At 32.9% G+C, this 25,538-nt stretch overlaps 1 protein-coding gene across 1 annotated transcript; it reads left to right on the forward strand.

Annotated features, from left to right (window-relative positions):
- Window positions 1-1,224: 1,224 nt before the first annotated feature.
- Window positions 1,225-20,698, forward strand: LOC114330700 (tRNA:m(4)X modification enzyme TRM13 homolog). Its single transcript, XM_028280114.2, has 3 exons — window positions 1,225-1,937; window positions 10,539-10,868; window positions 20,142-20,698. The coding sequence occupies exons 1-3, from the start codon at window positions 1,439-1,441 to the stop codon at window positions 20,642-20,644; spliced, it is 1,332 nt and encodes a 443-aa protein (XP_028135915.2). The 5' UTR covers window positions 1,225-1,438; the 3' UTR covers window positions 20,645-20,698.
- Window positions 20,699-25,538: the final 4,840 nt, after the last annotated feature.

Raw genomic sequence — 25,538 nt, forward strand, 5'->3', positions numbered from 1 at the left:
CAAAGGAAAAATCTTAGGAGTTACAGAGCATGCATTAATTGAAAAAAAAAGAAGATTTAGGAGTGTTAATTTGTTTATAAATAAAATAACACACTTTCTGCGAAATTGTCATACCCCATATTACTAATATATGCAATCTTAAGATTCGATTTTAGCAATAAAATAGCTGGTAAATAATTTTTCCCAAAAATGGCATTTTTTCGATAATTTTCCCATACTATCAACAAATTCCAATAAACTGGAGCGCCAACCCAAATTCTGAGCAGTCTCAACATGATAAGGTTAATATCCCCAGTTGTAACTAATATCGAAATGAATAAGAATCTCTGCGGCTGTCATGGCGGTGTCGAAATGAAATTGCGACTGTCGAAATAAATTAGAATCAGGCCCCAGAAACCAGTAAATGCAAAATAGGGCTTTTCAGTCACAGTCATTTGTTTCGAGCTTCTGTCATATGTCGTATAATCCGTGTATAATATTATACACAGATTATACAACATATGACGGAAGCTCGAAACAAATGATAATCGATGAAAAGCCCCATAAACAACAACACACTGATCATCTGTTCCCGGTCTTTTCACCTCCGAATAAAGGCGGCTGCACAATTGCCCGGGAACGAGAACGGAAACGGGAACGGGAAAAAAGTTAACCTCTATGTAAATTAATGTTGTAGATGCACAATAACTGAGAAAGAGAAGCTGTCCGGTAACGGGAACGGTAAAGTTGACCATGTTTCAACTTTCTCGTTCCCGTTGTATTCCCGTTCCCGTTACCGGCGTTACCGGACAGCTTCTCGTTCTCGGTTATTGTGCATCTACAACATTAATTTACGTAGAGGTTAACTTTTTTCCCGTTCCCGTTCCCGGGCAATTGTGCAGCCGCCTTAACTATTTATTGGGAAGTTTATCCGGCAGAGGCAGATTACATGTAAATCTGTCAAATAAACCTTCGAATAACTTTTATTCGGAGGTGAAAAACCGGGCCTAAAACGGAAATAAAACCTGAAAATGACGGAGCCAATCAGCTTTTAACGTAGGCCTTGGTAACACTCTCTCCATGATACTATAAATAACGTTTTTAGACCCTCTCTCGATGACTCTCTCTCTATGACTCTCGATGACTCTCTCTAGACGCACACTGCCCATACCTGTCCATGTCTATTGTTATTATGTCTATGAGTATGCACGCTGCCAAAAGTGTAGAAAGAAGAAGAAGAAACGTAAACATTGGTAAACATACATAACCATAGATTAGATGCAAAAAGCAAGTGACAAAAAATGTGAGGGTGAGGATAATAATTATGACCATAATAATTATACAAAAGTAAAATAGTAGTTCCATTCTAGGGACGGCAAATAATTGTATCAAGCAGAAGTTGATAATTAAACACTGAAGGGCTAGCATAACAGGTCTGTTAAGCTAATAAAAATAAAATATGGATTGTGAGATAACTACTGACAGTATATCACAATCTGATGAACTTCCTGGTCCTCCAAAACGAAAGAAAAAATGTGAGACTACTGTTTCTGAAAATGATAATAATAATTGCCATTGCAGTTTTTTTGTTCCGCGTAAAAAACGTTATTGTAAAATGACTGTTAAAGAAGGAGAAACATATTGTGGTGAACATAAAAAGATTAGTTCAGATGTACCTGAAACTGAAGTCACCAAAGACTCTCCTATACGAATTATTTGCCCATTAGATGGAAAGCATACATGTTATGCACATAATTTAAAAAAGCATTTAAAAATATGCAATGCTAGGCCAAAACCAACAGCACCCTACATTTTGAAGGGTATTAATAATTGTAGTAGTGATGAAACAGATATGGATAATTCATATAATTTATTGTCCACATTTTCTGAAGCTGATATAGTTAAAACTATTGCTAAAGTGAATGAAATTTATCAGAAATTAATAAAAGAGAAAATCAGTAAGTACTTAATCTTATAATAATAAGCTGATGAGCATGCTAATAACCAGCAAAATAGCAGAAAAGATGGAAAACATGATACATTGCGAAACAAAAAGAGATGAAACTAGTGGAGGTGGAAATGATCGTTATAAACGTCAAAATCAACATTACATTACACAGTTTTCCACCTTTAGACGTCTGTAACAGGAGTATTTGTAACATGTAATGTCTAATTTTTAATTTTAACTATGATAATAATTGTTCTATGTACTTTAGATTTATACAGTCTCCTTTCTTTTTACTTTAACTTGACATTATTTGCTCAAATATGTAAAAATTTTATGCAAATAAAAATTATTCTATTATTCATTCTATTCTATTTCATAAAATTCTACTGTCACAGTGACAGTTGTCATACTCCTCTGATACATCTAAAGGTGAGAAACTATGTAATGTAATGTTAATATACACGTTTATAACGATCATTTTCATCTCCACTAGTTTCATTTCTTTTTGTTTCGCAATGTACAGTAAATGTTCCTTATTAGCACTTCCTTTATTCGCATTTTCACTATTCACGGATTGAAAAAATGCCGCCGAAGATTTCTTTATTCGCGGATCAAATTTTATAATAGACCTAAATAAAAAGCATTTTAAATGAAATGGACCTTATTAGAACAACTACTTCTAGATTAAGTTTCCAAAAGCTGTCAGCAGTTCCTTTGAGGTAACCCACTGTCACATTTTATTTGCAATTTGGTATAAAAACAAATCGATTGTGTTTATTGCATTTATAAAATGGTATTTTCTTTGATTTGTATAGTCTAATAAATTGTACAGATTAAATTTTTTTATATAGAATAATATAATATTATTAGCGCCATTTATTGACAACTAGATTAAACGTTATAAATGTCACCGATGAAATGTAATCAGCGACGTGCATTTTTTCTGTCACATACTATTTAATGCGTTAGAGAGAAGTCGAAAAACTGTGACGCACTGAAAAATGCTCATGAAAAGAACCATAACAGCATTTAGCAACATTTAAATGCAAAATATTATTCTCACACCAAATACTCAACCGGTCTAAATCTTCTTGAATTAATGTTACATCAACATTTGAATCTACGGATTTAAATAATTTCAAATCATCTGCAAACATCAGGAAATCGCAATTTCTAAAACATTCTGATATATTGTTCACAAATATATCAAATAACAAAGGTGAACAGTGAGCTCCTTGGGGTACTCCTGATGTCACATGAATTATATTTGAATTAAAACAACCTACTCTCACCTGCTGTGTGCAATCTCTTAAAAAGTTATTGAACCATTGTAAGGATTGATGACTGAAGCCAAAAGCATTTAATTTTCCCAATAAGATGTTATGATCTACTCTGTCAAATGCCTTTGAGAAGTCAGTATAAATAGTATCCATCTGACTTTTATTCTCCAAGGCGTTTAATATTTTTTTGTTCAAGGAGTACTAAATTTGTTACCATTGATTTATTTAAAGTTAATTCAAACTTTAACTGCAAACATTGCCGAAATTGTGGGTAGGATAGGACGAGATGAGTTCGAACAGTTAGAATCAAGTGACATCCAGGAGTTACTTGAATCGCAAGATGAAGATTTGATTGAAACAGACTTGGAGGAAATGTTAAATTCACAACCCATTGAAGAAAAGGCTTCAATAAGCACTGAAAACGTGACAGTTAATTTAAAAAATCTGAGTGAAATTTGAGAATGGCAAATGAGCTTTGCGATTTCTTTATGAAAATTGATCCATTTATGGAACAAAGTCTTATTTTTACGAGGCAAATTGCTAATGCCACTGCTGAATATCAGTCTGAATTGAAGCAATTTTTAAAAACTGCCAAGCAAGAGTTTACTAAATTCTTTAAATCATTGCCTAAAGTTGAAGATCATATTTATGTAATTAATCAATCTGTATGGTCAAAGCTTCAATTAAACTGATTTTTTTAGGTATTTGCTTTTTTATTTCGTCACCTAGGAACGTATCCCCTATAGCCCTATATAAATTACCATTCCATATTCACGGTTTCCATATTCACGGCATATTTATGGAACATATACCCCGCGAATAAAGAGGTTCTACTGTATTATGTTTTCCATATTTTGCGCTATTTTGCCAGTTATTAGCGCGCTCATCGGTGTATATTAACCCTTTGTAGCACAATTTATTAATAAACAGTAGAACCTGATTATCCGTGTGCGAATTATCCTTGCTATGATTTTCTATTACTAAAATTGCATTTTTGAGGTTTTATCAAAATAGCGTAACTGTAAATCACTCGAGGGAAACTATATGCCAAGAGGGAGACTCATAGTGAAAGATTTATTTTGTACGTTATCTTTTTATAGTAAGTACATATGTATGTATATGGCAAGTACATATCTATGTATAAACATATACATCGATGGTTAAGAGCGCAGATATAGTATGTCCACTTTTTGCTGATTTTAAGATAACATCATAAGAATATTCAGTAGGGTCATATGAATGTTCTGCATAATTATTGTAAGTCCAGAATGATTGTAAATGGGTTAAACCGCCTTGCCAAAATATAGTATTTCCCATTTGTACTAAAAACCGACTTGCACAGATATTTTATGTCCGTTGGAAATGCGCAAACATAGTATGTTTTGGAACATACAATATTAGTGCTCACGCGATCAAACTTATCATGGCTGTAAATATTGTTTGTCCGGACATGCAGTAACATGCAGTAACAACCCTTATGTTGTATGTCCATACACATTTTCAAAAAAAAAATATTTTTTAACCCAATAATACATATTTTAAAAAATATCTACGTTAAGCTAATAATGATTCCCAAGCATTATGATATATCGGTATATCAGCAGTATCAAACAAAAAGTAACGCGAAAACTTCAAAACGTTCTGCTCAACAATTAAGATATTTGGCCATACTATATCTATGCTAACCATCGACATATGAATTATACAGGGTGTCCAGAAACTCTACCGACAAACGAAGACAGGTGATTCTTCAGATAATTTTAAGACAATTTAGCTCAATTCACCTAATCCGAAAATGCTTCCTAAGGGAGCTAGAGCTCTGTGAAAATGGCGTCTTGTAATTAGTTTTTCCTAAATACCTCCATAAGGCTTCAATTTAGAAAAACGAAAATCGGTGCGTATATTTATCTTCAAGAGATAAATCGATTCCATCCATTACGAATTTCTAGTACCGATCATAGGCGTCCGTTTTGGGTAGGGCAAAGGTTATTTTATTACATAACTTTCTTGTCTTGGACTTTTGAGCATTTTTGACACTCGATTATTAAATTGTGAGGTATTCTAGAACAGTAGGACACGGACTAGAAAAATCTATTTGAAAATTTTTCATTTTTTGAATTTGAAAATTTTTTTTCAAAAAAAAACGGTGTATTTTACCGACTTAAAGCAAGAGTAACTTTTAGTACTTGAATACCTCATAACTTAATAGTCTAGAGTCAAAAATGCTTAAAATTTAAAGACAAATATATTATGTGATAAAATACCCAGCCTGAAGATAACGTTACCTGAACGTTAAATTTAGGTTTTTTTGTATTGTTATGTAACATCTATCAAAAAATGACGTTACTGATACGAAATTTTAACACGTATATTATACGTATGTATTTATTCGTTTCTGAAACGTGGCTCTTTGGTAGGTATTTAACACGTATGAATTTATTCGTCCCTAAAATGTGGCTTTTTGGTGGCATTGCCACCGTGGCAATCTCGTTTAAGATTGCAGCGCCATCGCGTATTAATTTCGAACCTTTCAAATAGCCATTAATACATAACCTTACATTTCCGTGCTTAAAATCGTGTTAGTTTTTATTGAGTTATGACAAAAAAATCGAATTATGAATGTTGTGTGCCTCAATGTGATTCTTGGATAAAGCGTAATAGTAATTTGTCGTTTCATTCTTTCCCTAAAAAGCCTAAATAAGATAGAATTTTATTCAATGGCAGTTTAGTTGAAAAAATAAATGTATGGAAATTGGAAATATCTTCTAAAGATGGGAAAGGAGCCTAGTCGTTATATGAAAGTGTGCAGTTTACACTTTAAGAATGAAGATTACTTTAAGGGTATGTTTATGTATTAGATAAAGTAGCTACCTCTCACATAAAAGTCAAATATATAATAAATGTTTATTTCAAATATTTAATAAATGTGTTAGCATCATGTACTATGTGGTTTTATTTACACAATAATTTTAAGGTCTTATAGGGCTTTTCATTCACAGTCATTTGTTTCGAGCTTCTGTCATGTTTCACATAATATTAATATATCTACGTCATACGTTATTGGCATATGCCAATGATACAAACCAAAGACGTATGACGATGATGTAGATATATTAATATTATGTGACACATGACAGAAGCTCGAAACAAATGACAATCGATGAAAAGCCCTATAATATAGTTTAGCCCTATAATTTAGAAAAGCCCTATATATTGTTTATATCGAAAATTCAACTAGAAAGTGACGTTTTTGTGACGTTAAAAAGGTTACGTAGAAATTACGTAAAACTGTTACGTAATATCGCTGTGACTTTTATACGTATATTTTAGGTAAAATTTAATAATCTAGAGTAAAAAATGCTTAAAAGTTAAAGACAAAAAAGTTATGCGATAAGATAACTGTTGCCCTACCCAAACCGGACGCCTATGGCCGGTACTAGAAATTCGCAATGCATGGAATCAATTTATCTCTGGAAGATAAATATGAGTACCAATTTTCGTTTTTCTCAATTGAAGAGTTCTGGAGTTATTTAAGAAAAACTAATTACAAGACCCCATCTTCAAAGAGCTCTAGCTCCCTTAGGAAGCATTTTCGGACTAGATGAATTGGGTTAAAATATCTTAAAATTATCTGAGGAATCTCTTGTCTACGTTTGGCGGTAGAGTTTCTGGACACCCTGTATAAGAAATAGTGTTTGTATTATCAGTGCTTTTCAATTATCTGTGCCACATCCGGTCCCGAGGAGCACAGATAATTGGGGATCTACTGTAGTGAATTCACAGTCTATTTTGGGCAAATAGTATTTATTACAGTCCCATATAACTTGTAACACAGTACATACTTATAAAGTTAAAGGGCGCTTTACAGCTTGCAATTCTACCTGCAAGACGCAAGAAAGTTGCCTAAAGGCATGCGCAATATGTCGTCAGTTGATTATTGCATGCAACTTCTTGCAATTGCGCGATAATCGGTTTGGTGCCATTTTCTCTGCAAGTTTTCATGCAAGTCTAGGGGAATTTGATTTTTCAACAATATCAAATGTCTTGACACGGATTAACGAATACATGCCGATCAGCTGTTTTCTGTTTGTGAAATATATCAACGATAACGATGGAAATGAATTAATAATGAAATGGTACTTTCCGAGATTCTGTAATTATTGTAAATTGTATATTAAGCTACGGAAGCTCTCTCCTCCAGCTAAGTATCTTAGAATAATAATTTGTGTTTCGCAGAAATATTATCTCGAAATATATATTTCTTTGTGATTATTTGTTCAATTTTTCCCAAGAGTTTATAAAATGTACATTCATTCCTAGAAAATTGGAGTCATTTTCACCATCTACTTGGATAAATTCTTCTGTTAGAGATACATTATTACCCCTCTTCTTGTTCAACTAAGGTCTTACCCACCATCTCCGATCTCGGCGTTCTAAATTAGTGACTAAAAAGGCTGGCTGAAGCAATAATAATACTTAAAGTTGCTGCTACCGCCTTTTTCCTTTTATATTTGGCTATTTCTGATAGTCTTAGCATTTCGAAATTTACCAAGTTAAATAAACGCAACAATAAAGTAATTAAAAAAAAACAAAAGTTTATAAGTTAGGTTAAGGGTAAAACTTTCAACATTAATTCCATGCAAGCCGGGTTGCAAGCTGTAGAAGACCATGCAATAGACTTGCATGAAAGTCTTGCATGCAAGAAATTGCAGCAAGTTTTCTTGCAAGCTGTAAAGCACCCTTAAGAAAAATAATGAGGCTTTATTTTAGAGGGTGGTAAATTATTATACCAATGTGACTTAAGCAAAATGTAATATACCTAGTCTTAAACTTGGTAAAATAGTTTAGCACTTTTTTTAGAGAAAAGTAACCCACACTATTTTGATGCTTAAAAGTTTCTAGGAAATATAGATATGTTTATAATAAATATATCTTTATTACTTTGGAGGTCAAGTATTAGTATCAAGAAGTTTTGTGTTTCTGATGGTTTGAAGGTTGATTAAAAACACAATTGTAAATTTTATTTTACACATTTTATCAACGAAAATTTTATTTTTCTTTATAAATTCGCAAAGTCTGTTCGTTCGTGCGTCGCCCTACCTTGCAATATTTAAAACCAATCTGCCGATTAATTTTCATGTAGTTTTGTCTCCTAAATTTAAATCTGAAAACGACATTTCGATAGACTTCTTTTCATGAGCATTTTTCAGTGCGTCACAAATGATAGAAAAAAAAAAGGTAAGTCCGTGATAATATACATTTTAGTGACATGACATTTTAGTTAAATCTGGCAGTTGTCACATTTTATTTGCAATTTGGCATAAAATCAAATCAATTGTGTTTATTGCATTTATAAAATGGTATTTTCTTTGATTTGTATAGTCTTATAAATTGTTCAGATTATATTTGTAGATATTATATAATTCGCAACTTATTTTATTTTCGATTATGGCGCCATCTATTGACAACTAGAATAAATGTCACCGACGAAATGTAATCACCGACGTTCGTTTTTTTTGTCACATACAATTTAATGCGTTAGAAAGAAATCGAAAAACTGTGACGCACTGAAAAATCCTCATGAGAAAAACCATATATTTGACATAACCGACCTCAAAGTCAAAAATTGTGACCTCACGATCCTTCTAGTAACAACCCAAATAAAACAATATTAAGCTGCCATTTAACATTGCATTAACATTAGTAAATATAATTTATTTATTTGACATTTGTGTTAGCCAAACCGAATATTCTCGGGACAGCAATTTAGGGTCCTGGTCACAAGCGTTTATGCCTATGTCAGCCGAAGTAATATGATATGAATATATGAAATGAAATAATTTTTTTAAGTGCATTTTTACTTTTAGGTGCAGTTTATTATGTTTAATGCGTTTTTTAGCAGTAGATCCCATTCTAGAATTATTACGCTACCTAAAATGAATTTATTTTTATTTGTGTTTATAATTAAAAAATTCTTTAGGATCTATTTAATAGTTTGAGTACCTACACAAACAATAATTTAAACGTTGTTCTGAAGCTATTTCCTTGTGGCATTTTTGTAATTAACTATTTTTAATGGGAAATAAGCCATAATTTTACTAAAAAAATTATTTTATTAACGTTTCGACGTCCAAATCGGATGCCGTTGTCAAAATACAAAAAATATTAATAAACTAGAAGACTTTTTTACTAAGTGACAACATTTTTGTTTAATTTATTAATATTTTTGTAAACGGCATCCAATTTGGACGTCGAAACGTTAATAAAATCTTTTTTTTTTAGTAAAATTGTGGCTTATTTCCCATTAAAAATAGTTAATAATTTAAACATACAATGAAACGTTTTATCTTAAAAAAAGGAAGGATAACATATTTTTCTATTATAAAATTATTAAAATTTTGATGTATTTTAGATGACATTCATTATATGTTTAGATATTGATGAATTTAAATACGTAAGGCAAGCCGCACACCAACAAAACATGAAACGTAAAGCATGAAGCGTAAAATACGTTTCATGAAAATAAAACACGGCTAAACAAATCTTGAAGTCCGCCTACCAATGAAACGAGTGTGATTCATGCTCATAAAACATTTTTATTTTCGGAGAGTTTCACAAATGGCCGGACGTCTATTTGTTTAGCAGTGTTTTATTTCCATGAAACGTGACTTAATAAACAAAGTTTTCATTATAATAATACTCGCATTTTTAGCTTGTTTGAGATAAATTCGATTTATGATAGAAAGTGGTAAATTTCAAAAAGCAATTTGACCGGCACAGGCTAGTTTTAAAATATTTACTTCTTTCTAGGTCTTTTATATACATACAGTGTGTCTGCATAACTTGGAACCATATGGGAAAACTTTTTTATTATAAATTTTATGAAAAAAGTAATTCTTTATAAAACGTTCTGCATGGTCTAAAACCTAAGGTGTCAAATTTTATCAAATTTATATGAGGTACTTATGTCAATAAAATGAACTTCGCTCAAGAGTCAAGTATTTATAATTTACAATATTTCAATTAATAGGATGTAATTACACATTGAAACATACTTTTTAATTATGAACAAGTTTTATAACAATTTTAAATATTATGAAAAATAAAGGTACTTTACTCTTGAGTGAGATTCATATTTTTTGACATACCTTGTGTAAAATTAATAAAATTTTATATCTTACGATTGCATCTTAATTTTTAGACTGTGCAGAACTTTTTATAATTCTGCTTAATCAGTATTGTATTTATTACTAAACATGAATAAACACCAATTTTATAAATGGTTATATTCAATTATCCAATATCTTTATTCATTTTTATTAATATTTTAGCTGAAAAACAATTAAAGAACAACCTGCTAGAAGAAGAAATGGCCAAACCTGACTATGGCCCTAAAACCAAAAAACACTTACAACAAGTATCATCAATTCTTGGTTTGATCAAAGAATATGGAATGATGAAACCAGCAACCTGCTATATTGAATTTGGGGCTGGCAGGGGACAGTTGAGCTTTTGGCTTGCTAAGATGATAGAAGATGATAACACTTCAAAAATTTTGCTTGTTGAAAGAGCTTCGCCAAAACATAAAAAGGATAATAAATTAGCACAAACATCAGATAAAGTGTGTAGGATAAGAGCAGACATTTCAGATATAGTTTTAGGTAAATATTTTAATCTACTGAAAACTAAAGATGTATTATAGTTTACTTTACATAATTTAATATTAAAAATATTCAATTACACATAAATTAAGACTCGCATTTAATAAGTAGACAAGGGGCATCTGTAAAAATATGAGTACATTTGGACGTTGAGAGGTGACTCATATTTTTTTGCAGAAATTGCTTGAAAATAACTCACGTAATAATATTTGAGTTATCCTCCCACTCAAAAAGGCCCGGAACATTGTTTAAATAATTAAAATGTCAAAAAATTAAGGAAAAATTCGATTTTTTTCTTTGTTTTTTGATTATAACTTTAAAAGTATTCATTTCCGAGAAAAGTTGTACTAACATAAAAGTTGCGTAATTGAATTTCCAACGATATAGGATTGGTTAACAATTTAAAAAATTGGTTAAAAATTTAAAAAATAGCAATAATTGCAAAAAACCATAAAAAAACAAGTATTTGCATTTTACGTTTTTCAACTATTTATGCTACAGTTAGGACCTTCATATTTCACCCAAAAAAACTTTATGATATAGTAAAATAATACTGTAAATTTCATTAAGATCGGTTTAATAGATTTTGCAAAATAAATTTTGCAATCAAGCTTTCGCAAAAAAAATGCATTTATTCAAAATGTTGCTGGACTGAAAATAAAGCAGGCAGCAAGTTGATTTTTTTTACATATAGAAGAATACTGTACCTTTTATTTGCAATTTGCAAAATTAAAATCGGTTAACTATCACTGCGTCAGGAATTTTTTTAAATAAACATTAAGTTTTGGTGCTACGCTCAGGACAGCGGATACGTTTGGTCTGATTGGGCATTCCAATGACCTTTGATAATGATTGATAAATTTTAATTTTTAGTAAATTTCGATATAAATAAATAAATTTGTTTATTGCAAGATAAAAACACATATTTGATCCTTTGAAATAATACTTTTTTTAGCAAAAATTTTCTTCGTTCATATATTTCAACTTAGAAAATAAAAGTTTATTATTTTTAAACATATGCAATTGTTTAAACAATATTTCACAAACAATAATCAAATTAGTTTGATTTTTGTGAAATTAAAATATTACAATACAACAAAATATAGAGTAGGAAAATAATATATTACATAAACACATTTGTTTGTCCCCAGCCGCAATATTCGATAATTTTTGACAGGTCATTGGAATGCCCAATCAGAGCAAACGTATCCGCTGTCCTGCACGTAGCAACAAAAATTAATGCTTGTTTAAAAAATTTCTGACGCCGTGGTAGTTGATCGATTTTAATTTTGTAAATTCAGTGTCCTACTATATTATGTAAAAAAAATTCAGCTTGCTATCTGCTTTGTTTTGAGTCCTGCAACATTTTGAAAAAATTATTTTTTTTTGCGAAAGCTGGATTGCAAAATTGATTTTGCAAAATCTATTTAATTGATCTTAAGGAAATGTACAGTATTGTTCTATTATATAGTGATGAGCGCGCTAATAACCGGCAAAATAGCTTAAAAGATGGAAAACGTATTAGGTTTCGAGATAAAAAGAAATGAAACTAGTCGAGTTGGGTTTAGCGATATTTACCTAAAAATTTACATTATACTGATTGTTTCCCACCTTTACACGTATCAGATGAATATGTCAACTAAAACTGTCACTGTGACAGTGGCAGTTGCCAAACTCGTCCGATACGTCTAAAGGTGGGAAACAATCAATATAATGTAATTTTATAGGTTAATATTGCTAAATTTCCCAGCACGACTAGTTTCATTTCTTTTTATCTCACAACTTAATACGTTTTCTATCTTTTGTTCTATTTTGCCGGTTATTAGCGCGCTCATCACTGTATAATAAAGTTCTTCTGGGTGAAATATGAAGGTCCCAAGTGTAGCATAAATGGTTGAAAAACGTAAAATTCAAATACTTGTTTTTTATGCTATTTTTCGCAATTATTGCTATTTTGCAACAAGGGTGACAATTTTTAAAATGTTTAACCAATCCTATATTGTAGAAAATTTAATTACGCACCTTTTATGTCCGTACAACTTTTCTCGGAAATGAATACTTTTAAAGTTATAATAAAAAAACAGAAGAAAAACATCGAATTTTTCCTTAATATTTTGACATTTTGATTTTTTAAACAAAGTTCCGGAGCTTTTTGAGTGGGAGTATAACTCAATTATTATTGTATGATTTAATGCCTAGCAATTTCTGCAAAAAAATATGAGTCATCGCTCAACGTCCATCTCAAAACAGATGCGCCCTGGACTAAAGTTTCTTTATATCCAACGGCGTAACCAGGATGGGCCTAAGGGGGAGGGCGTGTTACAACTTCAAAATGGCTTGATTTGTCAACAACACATATTTGTGTTAAGCGTATAGAGCTCAAAGTAGATCCCAATGGGGGTATAACCCCCAAAACCACCCCCTGGTTACGCCTATGTTTATATCCACTTTATGATTAAGTATTCACTTTCTTTGCTCTAAACTCTTTGCAGAGTTTTCTGATTACATTTCGATAAATGTGTCCAACTATCAGTCTTCTTAACAAACAGACTAGAATATCATATTATTGTTTACTAACCTCTCCTCCAGCAACTCTACAGTCAGCAACACTGACCATATTTATGTTTTGTTTTCAAAACATATCAAATAAAAACTAATATTTGGTATAACTTTTTAATTATAATTACAATGTATGAAAATAAATACAATATTTTTAGAGATATTCATTCCTTGTGAATATTTCTTTCCTGTACCTAGGAAACCTCTGCACACAATTTTTATGAAAATAATTAGTATTTCCGACAACCAATATTGGTCATTTAGACATTAAATTAAACTCTTGCAGTGCTCTAAATATTTTTTAGGAGTGGCAAATGAGATTTTCAAACTGTGTTGAAATTAAACTGAAAATTTCACTGAAAAATAATACTTTGAAATTTCAACCGCAGTTAATTAATTTTATTTTTGAAGTGAATACTTCTTATCGCTCGGTATGCTGATTTTGCACTCTCCCGAAATCGTATTTAGCGTCATTCGAAAAATCGAAACGCTTGCAGTAACCTTGCGCTATACAGTAAGAAACATACTACAGCTCCGTGAAGTTGGCCCCAAAAAGTCGGGAAAAAAATATGACCGACGCTATTCGATTGCCCATGTTTGTCCACAGTGTTATTTCGTTAGTCCACCCATGATACTATAAAACTATAAATAACAAGATAATATATTGCACATCCGGAAGTCGTGACGTAACTGGAGACCGGCAAGTTCGTAATGGTTCGTAATCATTCGTAATGTCCGATTACTTTGAATTGTTCGCGGTTGTATTTTATATTTTATCTTTGACAGTTATTTTGACTGGAATCTCGACACTAATTTTTTTTCGAACACATTGAAGTTTAATTTTATTTTGATAATTGAATAATTTCATCACATAATGCATACAAATCCCATTTAACTTTAACAAGAATTCAAATTCAACTTCCGGTCTCCAGTTACATCATCATTGCGCGAGCTCGGACGTATTTGCGCTACGGGAAAATACTATCTCTTTATTTATAGTATCATGATTCCACCCATCAGTTTTTTTTATAAACAAAATTTTTTTCGAGCTAACTTCACAAATCCACAAATTTTCGAAAATTCGAAAAGTCTCTTACTATATTGTTTGTCCATCGTTTGTCCATGTTTGTCCACCACATAATTATGTTTGTCCACCACATAATTATGTTTGTCCACCCACTCATATTTTTAAAATAATTTTATTTTACATAAAATTTTATTTTACGGATATAGACCCCCTTATAGACTTTAATTTATTTTTTTTTAATTCTCAACGCCGGCCAAGTTCACGTCCGCTTTAAAATGCATTTAAACGTTATTTCAGGTTCAGAATCCCAACTACCCGTTTGTCCACCCACTCGCAGCGTTTGTCCAGCAACAAAGTGCGAAACCACCCACCTGGAGATTGTAATTATTTTTTTTATTTATCAATTCAGGCTAACTTTACGTCCGCTTAAATGCGTATTTAAACGTTAATTCGGCGACAGAATCCCAACTACCCGTGTGTCCACCCCTCCGCAGCGTTTGTCCAACTCCTTAAAGTGCGAAACCTGGAGATTATAATTTTTTTTTCTCAATTCGGGCTAACTTCACGTCCGCTTAAATGCGTATTTAAACGTTAATTTGGGGGCAGAATCCCAACTACCCGTTTGTCCACCCCTTCGCAGCGTTTGTCCAACCCCTTAAAGTCCGATACGACCCGGGTAGTTGGGATTCTGCCCCCGAATGAACGTTTAAATAGGCATTTAAGCGGACGTGAAGTTAGCCCGAATTGAGAATTAAAAAAAAAATAATTAAAATCTCCGAAGGGGTTGGTCAGACGCTGCGAAGGGATGGACAAACTGGTAGTTGGGATTCTGCCCACGAATTAACGTTTAAATATGCATTAAGCGGACGTGAAGTTAACCCAAATTGAGAAATAAAAAAACTAATTACAATCTCCAGGGGGGTCGTTTCGCACTTTAAGGGGTTGGACAAAAGCTGCGAAGGTGCGGACAAACCGGTAGTGGGGATTTTGCCCACGAATTAACCTTTAAATACGCATTTAAGCGGAAGTGAAGTTAGCCCGAATTGAGAATTAAAAAAAATACAATTTCCAGGGGGGGTCGTTTTGCACTTTGAGGGGTTGGACAAACGGTTTTGAATGGGTGGACAAACGGGTAGTTGGGATTCTGTCCACGAATTAACGTTTAAATATGCATTTAAGCGGACGCGAAGTTAACCCAAATTGAGAAATAAAAAAAAACTAATTACAATCTCCAGGGGGGTCGTTTCGCACTTTAAGGGGTTGGACAAAAGCTGCGAAGGTGCGGACAGACCGGTAGTGGGGATTCTGCCGACGAATTAACGTTTAATAAATACGCATTTAAGCGGAAGTGAAGTCATCCCGAATTGAGAATTTAAAAAAATAATTACAATTTCCAGGGGGGTCGTTTGCACTTTGAGGGGTTTCACAAACGATGTGAATGGGTGGACAAACGGGTAGTTGGGATTCTGAACCTGAAATAACGTTTAAATGCGTTTTTAAGCGGACGTGAACTTGACCGACGGTGAGAAATAAAAAAAAATAATTATAGTCTCCAAGGGGGTCGTTCCGGACTTTAAGGGGTTGGACAAACGCTGCGAAGGGGCGGACAAACGGGTAGTTGGGATTCTGCCCCCGAATTACTGTTTAAGGGGTGGACAAACGGGTAGTTGGGACTCTGTCCCCGAATTAACGTTTAAATACGCATTTAAGTGGAAGTGAAGTTAGCCCAAATTGAGAAATAAAAAAATAATTACAATCTCCAAGGGGGTCATTCCGGACTTCAAGGGGTTGGACAAACGCTGCGAAAGGGCGGACAAACGGGTAGTTGGGATTCTGTCCCCGAATTACTGTTTAAATACGCATTTAAGCCAACGTGAAGTTAGCCCGAATTGAGAAATAAAAAAAAATTACAATCTCCAGGTATGTGGTCTCACACTTAAAAGGGGTTGGAAAACGCTGCAGGGGGTGGACAAACAGGTATGTAGTTGGGATTCTACCCACGAATTAACGTTTAAATATGTATTTAAGGGCAGCCAAAGTCCGAAAATTGAATTTTTTAATTTTTTTGGGTTATGATTGAAAATTATTCCCTGAAATCTTCTCTTTCCAACGATATATAACACATTATAGTATAACACTATTATGTGTTATAGTATAGTACTATAACACATTATAGTAACAAATATAGTATAAAAATTATTTGTTTTTTGAACGTCTGCACTCAACTTACCGTGTACCGGTAGCTTTATAGCCTATTGCAGTGTTTTATGTTTTTGCGATTTCCTCCAAATACTAGGTTTTTAACTTTTGATGTCAAATATGTCTGGATCCTTAGATGATAGAAGGTCTAATAGGTCTGGATCCCGCGTATGAAAAAAAAAGTTGATTAATAGCAAGCTGAAAATTTGTTAATAGCTTAAGGGTGTCTAGTTGGATAATCTTTGATATATGGGAACACTGGAACAGGGGCAGTTTTAATTGTGGAACAGGTTAAAAATTTGGAACGGTCAGACCACGAAGACGGCACATTTATTTTGTCCGACAGAATAGACTTAAACTCTCCGAACAGAGATTAAACTCTCATGCAAAAATCAGACTGCTATTTATCACCTGTCATAATTCCTGTCATTTGACATATTCTACATGTTCCACTCATTAAAACGCTCATTTTTTGATAAATAGCAGTCTGATTTTTGCATGAGAGTGTAATCTCTGTTTGGAGAGTTTAAGTCTGTTCTGTCGGACAAAATACATATGCCGTTTTCGTGGTCTGACCGTTCCAAATTTTTAACCTGTTCCACAATTAAAACTTCCCCTGTTCCAGTGTTCCCATATATCAAAGTTTGTCCGACTAGACACCCTTATGCTATTAACAAATTTTCAACTTGCTATTAATCAACTTTTTTTTCATACGCGGGATCCAGACCTATAAATTTTTACAGTAGTTGTAGATATGGAGAAAAACAAGTAGAATAAAAAATTAAATCCAAACGTTTTTGGGTTTTTTTGTAAGATACCTACATATTTTAAAAAATTCTAAAATAAATGTTTCTTTCACTCTAACTTTACAAAAATTTACGCGGGACTAAACAATCCAGCTAGTTTCAAAATAAAAGAAAATTAGGTCTCTAAGTGCTTTGGTTACAGAGATATGTGACATAAGGTTAAATGTTATTGTCGTTAAATGGGACTTCGGATGCCCTTAAGCAGACGTGAAGTTATCCCGAATTGAGAATTAAAAAAAAAATTAATTACAATCTCCAGGGAGGTGGTTTTGCAGTTTAAGAGGTTGGACAAACGCTGCGAATGGGTGGACAAACGGGTAGTTGGGATTCTGAACCTGAAATAACGTTTAAATGCGTTTTTAAGCGGCGTTAACTTGGCCGGCATTGAGAATTAAAAAAAAATAAATTAAAGTCTTCAATAGGGTTGTTTTGCACTTTAAGGGGTTGGACAAACGCTGCGGAGGGGGTGGACAAACGGGTAGTTGGGATTTTGCCCCCGCAGAAACATTAATTTTAATGGAGTCTGAAATACTTTTTCAGCAGTACTGTTCTATTATCCGTAGGCAATATATATAAAAAAAATTTCTTTTAAAAATATCAGTGGGTGGACAAACATAATTATGCGGTGGAGAAACATGGACAAACAATATAGCAAGATAGTTTTCGAATTTTCAAAAATTTGTGGATTTGTGAAGTTAAACCGAAAAAAAAATTGTTTATAAAAAAATGATGGGTGGACTAACGAAATAATACAGTGAACAATCAATGGACAATCGAATGGCGTCGGTCACATTTTTTCCCGACTTTTTCGGGCCAACTTCACTGACCTACATACTACAGTGATGAGTGCGCTAATAACTGACAAAATAACGCAAAAGATGGAAAACATAATACGTGGTGAAATAAAAAGGGATGAAACTAGTAGTGGTGGGAAATTGTCTATAGAAACCTATAAATTTACATTAAATTACATATAGTGTTAGAAGTAATAAAATGAGTGAGTTTGAAAATAAAGCTGTCCAAAAATAAATAAAAAACAAAGATTATAATTATAATATAATCCGGTTCTCTTCTACCGTGAGGTGTAGAGAACTAGATTAGAGAAGATTATAATTAATGAGTTAATAATTTTGCTTTACTTTTAAAATATTTTTTTTTATTAAAAAAACTAATTTCAAAACAGACACAGTTTTTCCATTTCCTCAGGCAAAAATATTCAGCTATACTTTTTTTCAGAGGCTTCTTTCAGTGATTCACAGTTTTTCGATTTCTTTCTAATGCATCAAGTTGGAAGTGATAGAAAAAAAGGTCCGTCCGTAATTACACTCTGATGGCGTTATTCTAGTTGCTGATAGATGGCGCTATAGTAAAAAAATTATTTACGTATTATCTAAACGACTATAATCTGTACAATTTATATGACTATACAAATCGAAGAACATACCTTTTTGTAAATGCAATAAACACGATTGATTTGTTGTTATACCAAATTGCAAATAAAAGTTTTATACTGCAATAACTTTTTCATATTTGGCTGATTACGATTCAGACAACTGTCAGATCTAACTAAAATGTCATGGAATGATTCTCTACATTCTTAAAATCATATATGACGTCAAAATTACTGCCCCACTGAAAGACAGAAGAACTTTAGATTTTAGTCGTTTAGATATGTAATAGGTAAATCATTTTTTTTTCGATTATAGCGCCATCTATCAAAAACGAGAATAAATGTTTTAAATGTGTATAATCACGGACGTACTTTTTCTTCTGTCACTTGTGAGGCACTGAAAAGGCCGCTGAGAAGCACCATACCAATCAATGTATTCTTTAATAAAAAATTGTATGCTGATAGACATCAATTGCATGACAGAGAGTAATGAGCTGTCTAATATACTTACCGTTGCACGTCATCCGCGTCATAGCCCGTGAAGTCACATGATACCAACACGAAATATTTAGGCGGTAGGTGTGTTCTTTTTTAGAATCATTTTGCCGACTACACTGGAATTACAGTCACTAGACATATTTTATTATATACGCGTACAAATAATATTTGAAGATTTCTATTAATGTTAACTTAAAGAAATAAGCAATAATATGTTTCATTTAATTTGTATAAATGGATTATAAAGCGTTTTTATGAAGCACATTTGTTCGGAACGCACTATAACTGTAATCGAGCGGAGGAGACATTTTGGCATAAATTGGTAATATTTATTTGACAGTTGCGGTATTGACACTTCATATTTGTTTTTATTCTTTACTATAAGTATTTGTTTTATTATATTTATTGTTTTTATTATTTACTTTAACGTAAGATTATGACTTTATTATTGTTTTGTTGTATAATCCACGTTTGCAATAATTATGTGATCTTTTTGATTTAAAATGGATTCAGGATTTTTTTATACTTTATCAACTATGTCAACTTAGATCTCTGACGCAGATAATGACGTGCAACGGTAAGTATATTAGACGGACTGTAGTTATTCATTTTTTTTATCATCTAGTATGATCACAATAATTTCCTTTGTATGGTGTATGAGTATGTATTATGTATTTATCTTGTAGACTTTCAGAATACAATTTTGCTATATATTTTTAAAGTGTTAAAGTAGTAAGTTGAATATGCCAGTTACGCTATAAGTACTCAATTTTAGGTATATTTTACTGTTTTAGATAAAGTTGATCTCATTAACAACAGTTCCAATATAATTGGTGTTACTAAGCATCTTTGTGGAGAAGCTACAGATCTCGCTATAAGAAGTTTAGGCAACATAAAAGAAAATAACTGCAAAGTTGGTGGCTGTGTTTTAACATTTTGCTGTCACCATAGATGTCGATGGGTACCATACACTGGTAAAGACTTTTTCAAAGAAAACAATTTGGAAAAGGCTGATTTCGATATAATGTGTGGCATGGCAAGCTGGGCAACCTGTGGGACAGGCTTGAGTAGAGAACTAAGGAAGCAAGTGTCAGAAACCGATCTCAAACCGAATGAAAGAGATGTTGTTATGGGATTAACCCGACAGGAGAAAGAAGAAGTTGGGAGAAAAAGTAAAAATATTTTAAATTGGGGACGTTTGCATTTTTTAGAAAAGTGTAATTTTAAATGTTATTTACATCATTATGTAGATCAAATCGTTACTTTAGAGAATGTATGTATTGTTGCTATGAGATGATTTATTTTTAAATATAACGGGTATTATAAAAGTTAAAATAAAAAATATGTTTAACTTTTCTTTTACTTCGTTCAATTATAATGGTAGGGGAGCAAAGTATGTTAAATGTGCAGTTAGTCGAGCGTTCTTGGGACCTATTGGACTGTGAAGAGTAGGTCCTAAAACCAAAAAAAAGTTAAGTAAAGTTTTCCATTTTAGTGGAGACATTTCCAGAAAATGTCTCGAATAAAAGTTACTTATTTTTACGTAAGGAATCCAAATCTGCAATAAAAATGGGGGCTTCCATTTAAGATTTTAAAGTAACCCTCACCCCACCTCTGTGGGGAGTCGTGTTTGGTGCCATTGGATAGATTTTTCAAAAATATTGAATAAGTGTATTTTTAAGTTTTTCGATCTGATGTTCATTTCGCGAAATATCTCGTGATACGTATTTAAAATTTTAAATTTACCCCCACCCCTCTCCGTATAAAGTCGTGTTTGGTATTATTCGATATATTTTTGAAAAATATTGAGCACGTATTTTTTAGTTTTTCGAATCTTTCATTCATTTCGCGAAATATTCGCCTTTTTCTTGTGAAACTTTGGGACTCACCCATTTCCTTACGTCCCGCTCAAATCGTCAAATTTTTGAAATATACACTGTTATGCATGTACTTAACTTACCTCATCTTAATCTCACGATTTCGAGTTTTTCTAAGGATAGATTTTTTTCGCCCCCACCCCCCTGAACGAACTCCCCTGCATTAAGAGCCAATATATGGTAGAGGTACATTTTCAGGGTACAAGGTTTCTCCCGATGTTCTCGAGTAACTGCAAAAATTCCCGCTTGGGCTCCCCTACCATAATACCTGCTGAAAATTATCAGCAATCTGAGCTTCGTAGAGTTGTAGGAATGCTGGATCTAAATGAATGTCGGAGCCCTAACTTTACACCGTTTATTTAACCCAAAACTGAAACCCGGGAGTAAAATACAATAGATATATTAACTTTTACAAAATATGAATGCTACTTAATACGTTGTCCTTTATTCTGTAACATTGTTTTATAAAAAAGATTTTTGGGTCACCTTTTACACATGACAACTTAATGTTTTTAATAAAGAACAAAGGATGTTCTTCAATTCATCAGCACTAAAGTGCAATACCCAAAATATATTTTTTACTATTTGTAATAATCAACTAAATTAGCGGACCGCAAATGTACAATAACAACATTGCGGTAATATACAGGGCGTTAAATATATTTTTTAACTAGTGAAATATGAATTCTGAATATTTGAGTTTAAACATATTGCCAGTCGAAAACTAACGCAGAATAAAGAGACAGTAAAATAATAATAAAATGATCTTAAAATGACAATAATCTAAGAGCAACTCATAAATCATCAAAAGTGCAATACCTTATGTATCAGTATCAGAGTCAATGTTTAAATCAAAGTCAGGGATGTTGGAGGAAAAGGTAGTGAGGTTAATAGCTGCTTCGGCGCTCGACTTCGGCCTGTCTTCAAGTTTTCCTAGACCGTGAGCTAATGAGCCTAAGTTGCGATCATCCCTCCGTTTGTTTGTCTTACGCGACCATAAAACGAAGTTAGACCGACAGTAATGCAGTGTAATACACAATGGGATAAATTTGACGTACTTACTGGAGTCAGACAGGGATGCGTACCTTCTCCGTTTCTTTTTAACATAGCTATAAACTATGTTCCCTCCAAACTAGACTCCGACACCAGAGGGATACAAATGGACGTTAACCACACGCCTTAGCGATCTAGAATACGCGGACGATATATGCCTGTTAGGACAAAGGTTCCAAGATGTGGTTGACCAATTTGATACACTTTCCACTGAAACCAATAAAATAGGTATGAAAATCAATATTAGTAAAACCAAGTACATCAGAATAAATGCAAGGAACAATGCGCTATTTACTACCGACAATATGCAGATTGAAAATGTGGAAACCACGTATCTTGGAAGTGTCATAACAGAAAACGGAGGTACAGCAGGCGATATTCGTAGGAGGATACGAAAAGCTTAGCATGCTCAACCCTGTTTGTCTGGCGAGTATACTACAAAGACAAAGATCCGAATGTCAAATGTCATGTCTGTTCTACTCTAGGGATGTGAAACCGGGAAAGTGACAAAACACCTTACAGGCAAACTACAGGTCTTTGTTAACAATTTTCTGCAAAGAATTGTTCCTGTTTTCTGGCCTAACATCATCAGAAACGAAGACCTATTACATCTGAGCGGAAGAAGAGGGTAGAAAACGAAATAAAGTCCAGAAATAGTATCAGTAGTTTTTCAAGTTTTTTATAAATGAAATATAAGAACTTAAATGAAATGTTTCTCGATTGCACGTTAAGCATTATAAATGGTCGCCTTTGTCGCTTTATCGCCTAAATGATCTTGTGGTTATGTACGACACCCAGATAGCAATATAAACTTGTTTCAAACTTGCAACAAGTTTGATATATCAAACATGAGAGCTTGCTGCAGGTTTGCCATGGTAACTTTGCAAACTTGTCGCAAGTTTAAATCAAACTTGCTAGTTACAGTGCGACAAACTTGCATGAAGTTTTTTTTTTTCAAACTCGATACAAACTTGATATAACAAACTTGCTGAAGGTTTGTTTTTGTTTTGTTGCATGAAGTTTGTTTTTTTCAAACTTGATACAAACTTCCTTAAGGTTTGTTTTGACATACTAGCCACAGCCACAATTTGAATAAAGCAACGTGAATAAAAAATACAATATCATTTTATATAACTATTTATTCAGTAATCACTCAACTAAAATACAATCTATTGTCTAAAATTATTTATTGGAACTTACATTAAACCCGCTAGCTTCAGTAGTTTCAGATTCCGTTGCTCAGTTTTGTCTGTCAGCTCTGAAACAAATAAAAGAAATTGTTATAAACTCTTGCTGTGTGAACAGAATTAATATTTGCTATTAAAAGAGATAAAAAGACGTTAAAGTAACAATTTTACAATAAAACCTAAAACTTATTTACATATAATATTATTATAAATATAATTTATTTTAGATAGTAATACCGCTAGAAGCTAAGAAAAACATAAAAAAACTTACCTCAATTTCACCAAAGCAAAAAGAATACCAATCTGTACCTAATCACCACAAGCAGGGGGGTGTATGAAAAACTGAAGAAAAGAAGCTTCAGCTTAGTAATTAAAGTAATAGTCTCGGAGAATTGTACGGTAAATGTTGTAAAAAACTCATAGAAAAATATCAACCTAGGATAGGACAGGACATAACCACAAATTATCACCGCTTGGCACGGGCAGGTTACTTTTCCCGTGTTGCCAGCTGCCGAGTAAGCTTTCTCCCTCAACGTACCTTAAAAATTTTCACTTTTATGATAAAATTTCATCCTATGCTCCTATTTAAAAAATCTGTGAAAATATGTTGAATTATTTTCAAATATTTTGATTTTTTTAAATATATTTTACCAATTTGGACTGGAGCAAAGATTCCCTTATAAGTTAACTTTTTCCCTTTTATGTTGAAAATTCTCTCCGGCGGTGGCAACACTTTCGTTTTCGTGGGCGTGACATCAGTCAGGGTAACGAACGAAACCGAACCGGCCGTAACGTGTAAGTCAACCAAATAGACGACGGCTTTGCAACTGTAAGCTTGCAGCAAAGTTGCTACAAACTTGAATCATCATCTTTGTCATAACAATATTGCAGCAAACTTGACACAAACTTGCCTCGTCATATTTGACGCAGCAATTTAAAATCAAAGAACTTGCCACAAGTTTACATGCTATCTGGACACTAAACTTGTGTACCCAATACTTTTTTTAATATAATTATTTGTAAAAATGTTAGGGTATAGAAAGTCTAATGCTCACAATCTTATTGAAGGTTTTTTTTTTAATAATAATAATAATAAAAACCTTCAATAATATTGTGAGCATTAGACTTCCTATACCCTAAAATTTTTACAATGTGCTCATATCAGCAGCGTGTTCATCATTTATAATTATTTGTGTTCATCGAATGTACACTACATTTTTTTTTCTATTCGGAATAGATTGAAAAAAAATATTGGGATGGTAAATAAACTCGGATTGCTCGATCAAATTTAGCGTCGTACCACTAACTAGACCACTACAACTAGACCATTTCGGTGATAATGGTTAAATGGATTATACTTTTGGAGCTCGATAATTTTTAAACGGCTTATCGATTTTGATCCCTACGCATGAGTTTGGAAGGCATTGACAAGTAGTAGCTGGTGTATCCAAGGTCAAATATGATAACTGAAAGTATTATAGGGTTCAGCCAGCTTGAAAAACCGTTTTTCCCATAGGAAATGGATTTGATCGTAATGAGGCCTATAAGTTAAAAATTCCCAGATATGAGGTATACACCGTTAGACGCGTCTAGAGTCCTAACATAAACGCTCAGTTATTGGCTCAATTCGTAGGTTAAAATTTTGAGCAATTGTCGAAAAACAAAAATTTTCAAAGTACAATTTTTTAGTTTTGGGGCTATATTCAGCCGTATGTATGTCCGATCCTAACCACTGGAAATCTCAACTCAAGCGCTATTGATTTGGTGTATTTGAGGTTTTCCTGTCTCTCTTTGAATCTAAGATACATACCCTCAAAAATATGCCGTCTTATACCTACCCAGTCCTATAGCTGGTTTTTAGGTGGTCAAAAGTCACAAACTACCCCGGTTCAGAATCGGATCTGACACCCTCTTGAAACAAAGAAAAAAAAATTCAGATCGGTGTAACTTTTCCGCATACAAACATTTTTCCCTTTTTAATAGAAATCGAGTCAATTTTCTGAGCTCGGTAACTTTTGAAAGATAGGTATAACCGATTTTCAAAATTAAACGTGCGTTAAGAAGGTAACGATAA

The sequence above is a fragment of the Diabrotica virgifera genome, chromosome 2 (genome assembly GCF_917563875.1).
Source record: "Diabrotica virgifera virgifera chromosome 2, PGI_DIABVI_V3a".
Taxonomy (NCBI): domain Eukaryota; kingdom Metazoa; phylum Arthropoda; class Insecta; order Coleoptera; family Chrysomelidae; genus Diabrotica; species Diabrotica virgifera.

Bases quoted from the DNA above. Each gene is read 5' to 3' on its own strand.
- LOC114330700 (XM_028280114.2), top strand. From the start codon at position 1,439: ATGGATTGTGAGATAACTACTGACAGTATATCACAATCTGATGAACTT. The intron at 1,938-10,538 runs GTAAGTACTTAA...TTAATATTTTAG, and splicing joins ATTAATAAAAGAGAAAATCA to CTGAAAAACAATTAAAGAAC. The intron at 10,869-20,141 runs GTAAATATTTTA...TTACTGTTTTAG, and splicing joins CATTTCAGATATAGTTTTAG to ATAAAGTTGATCTCATTAAC.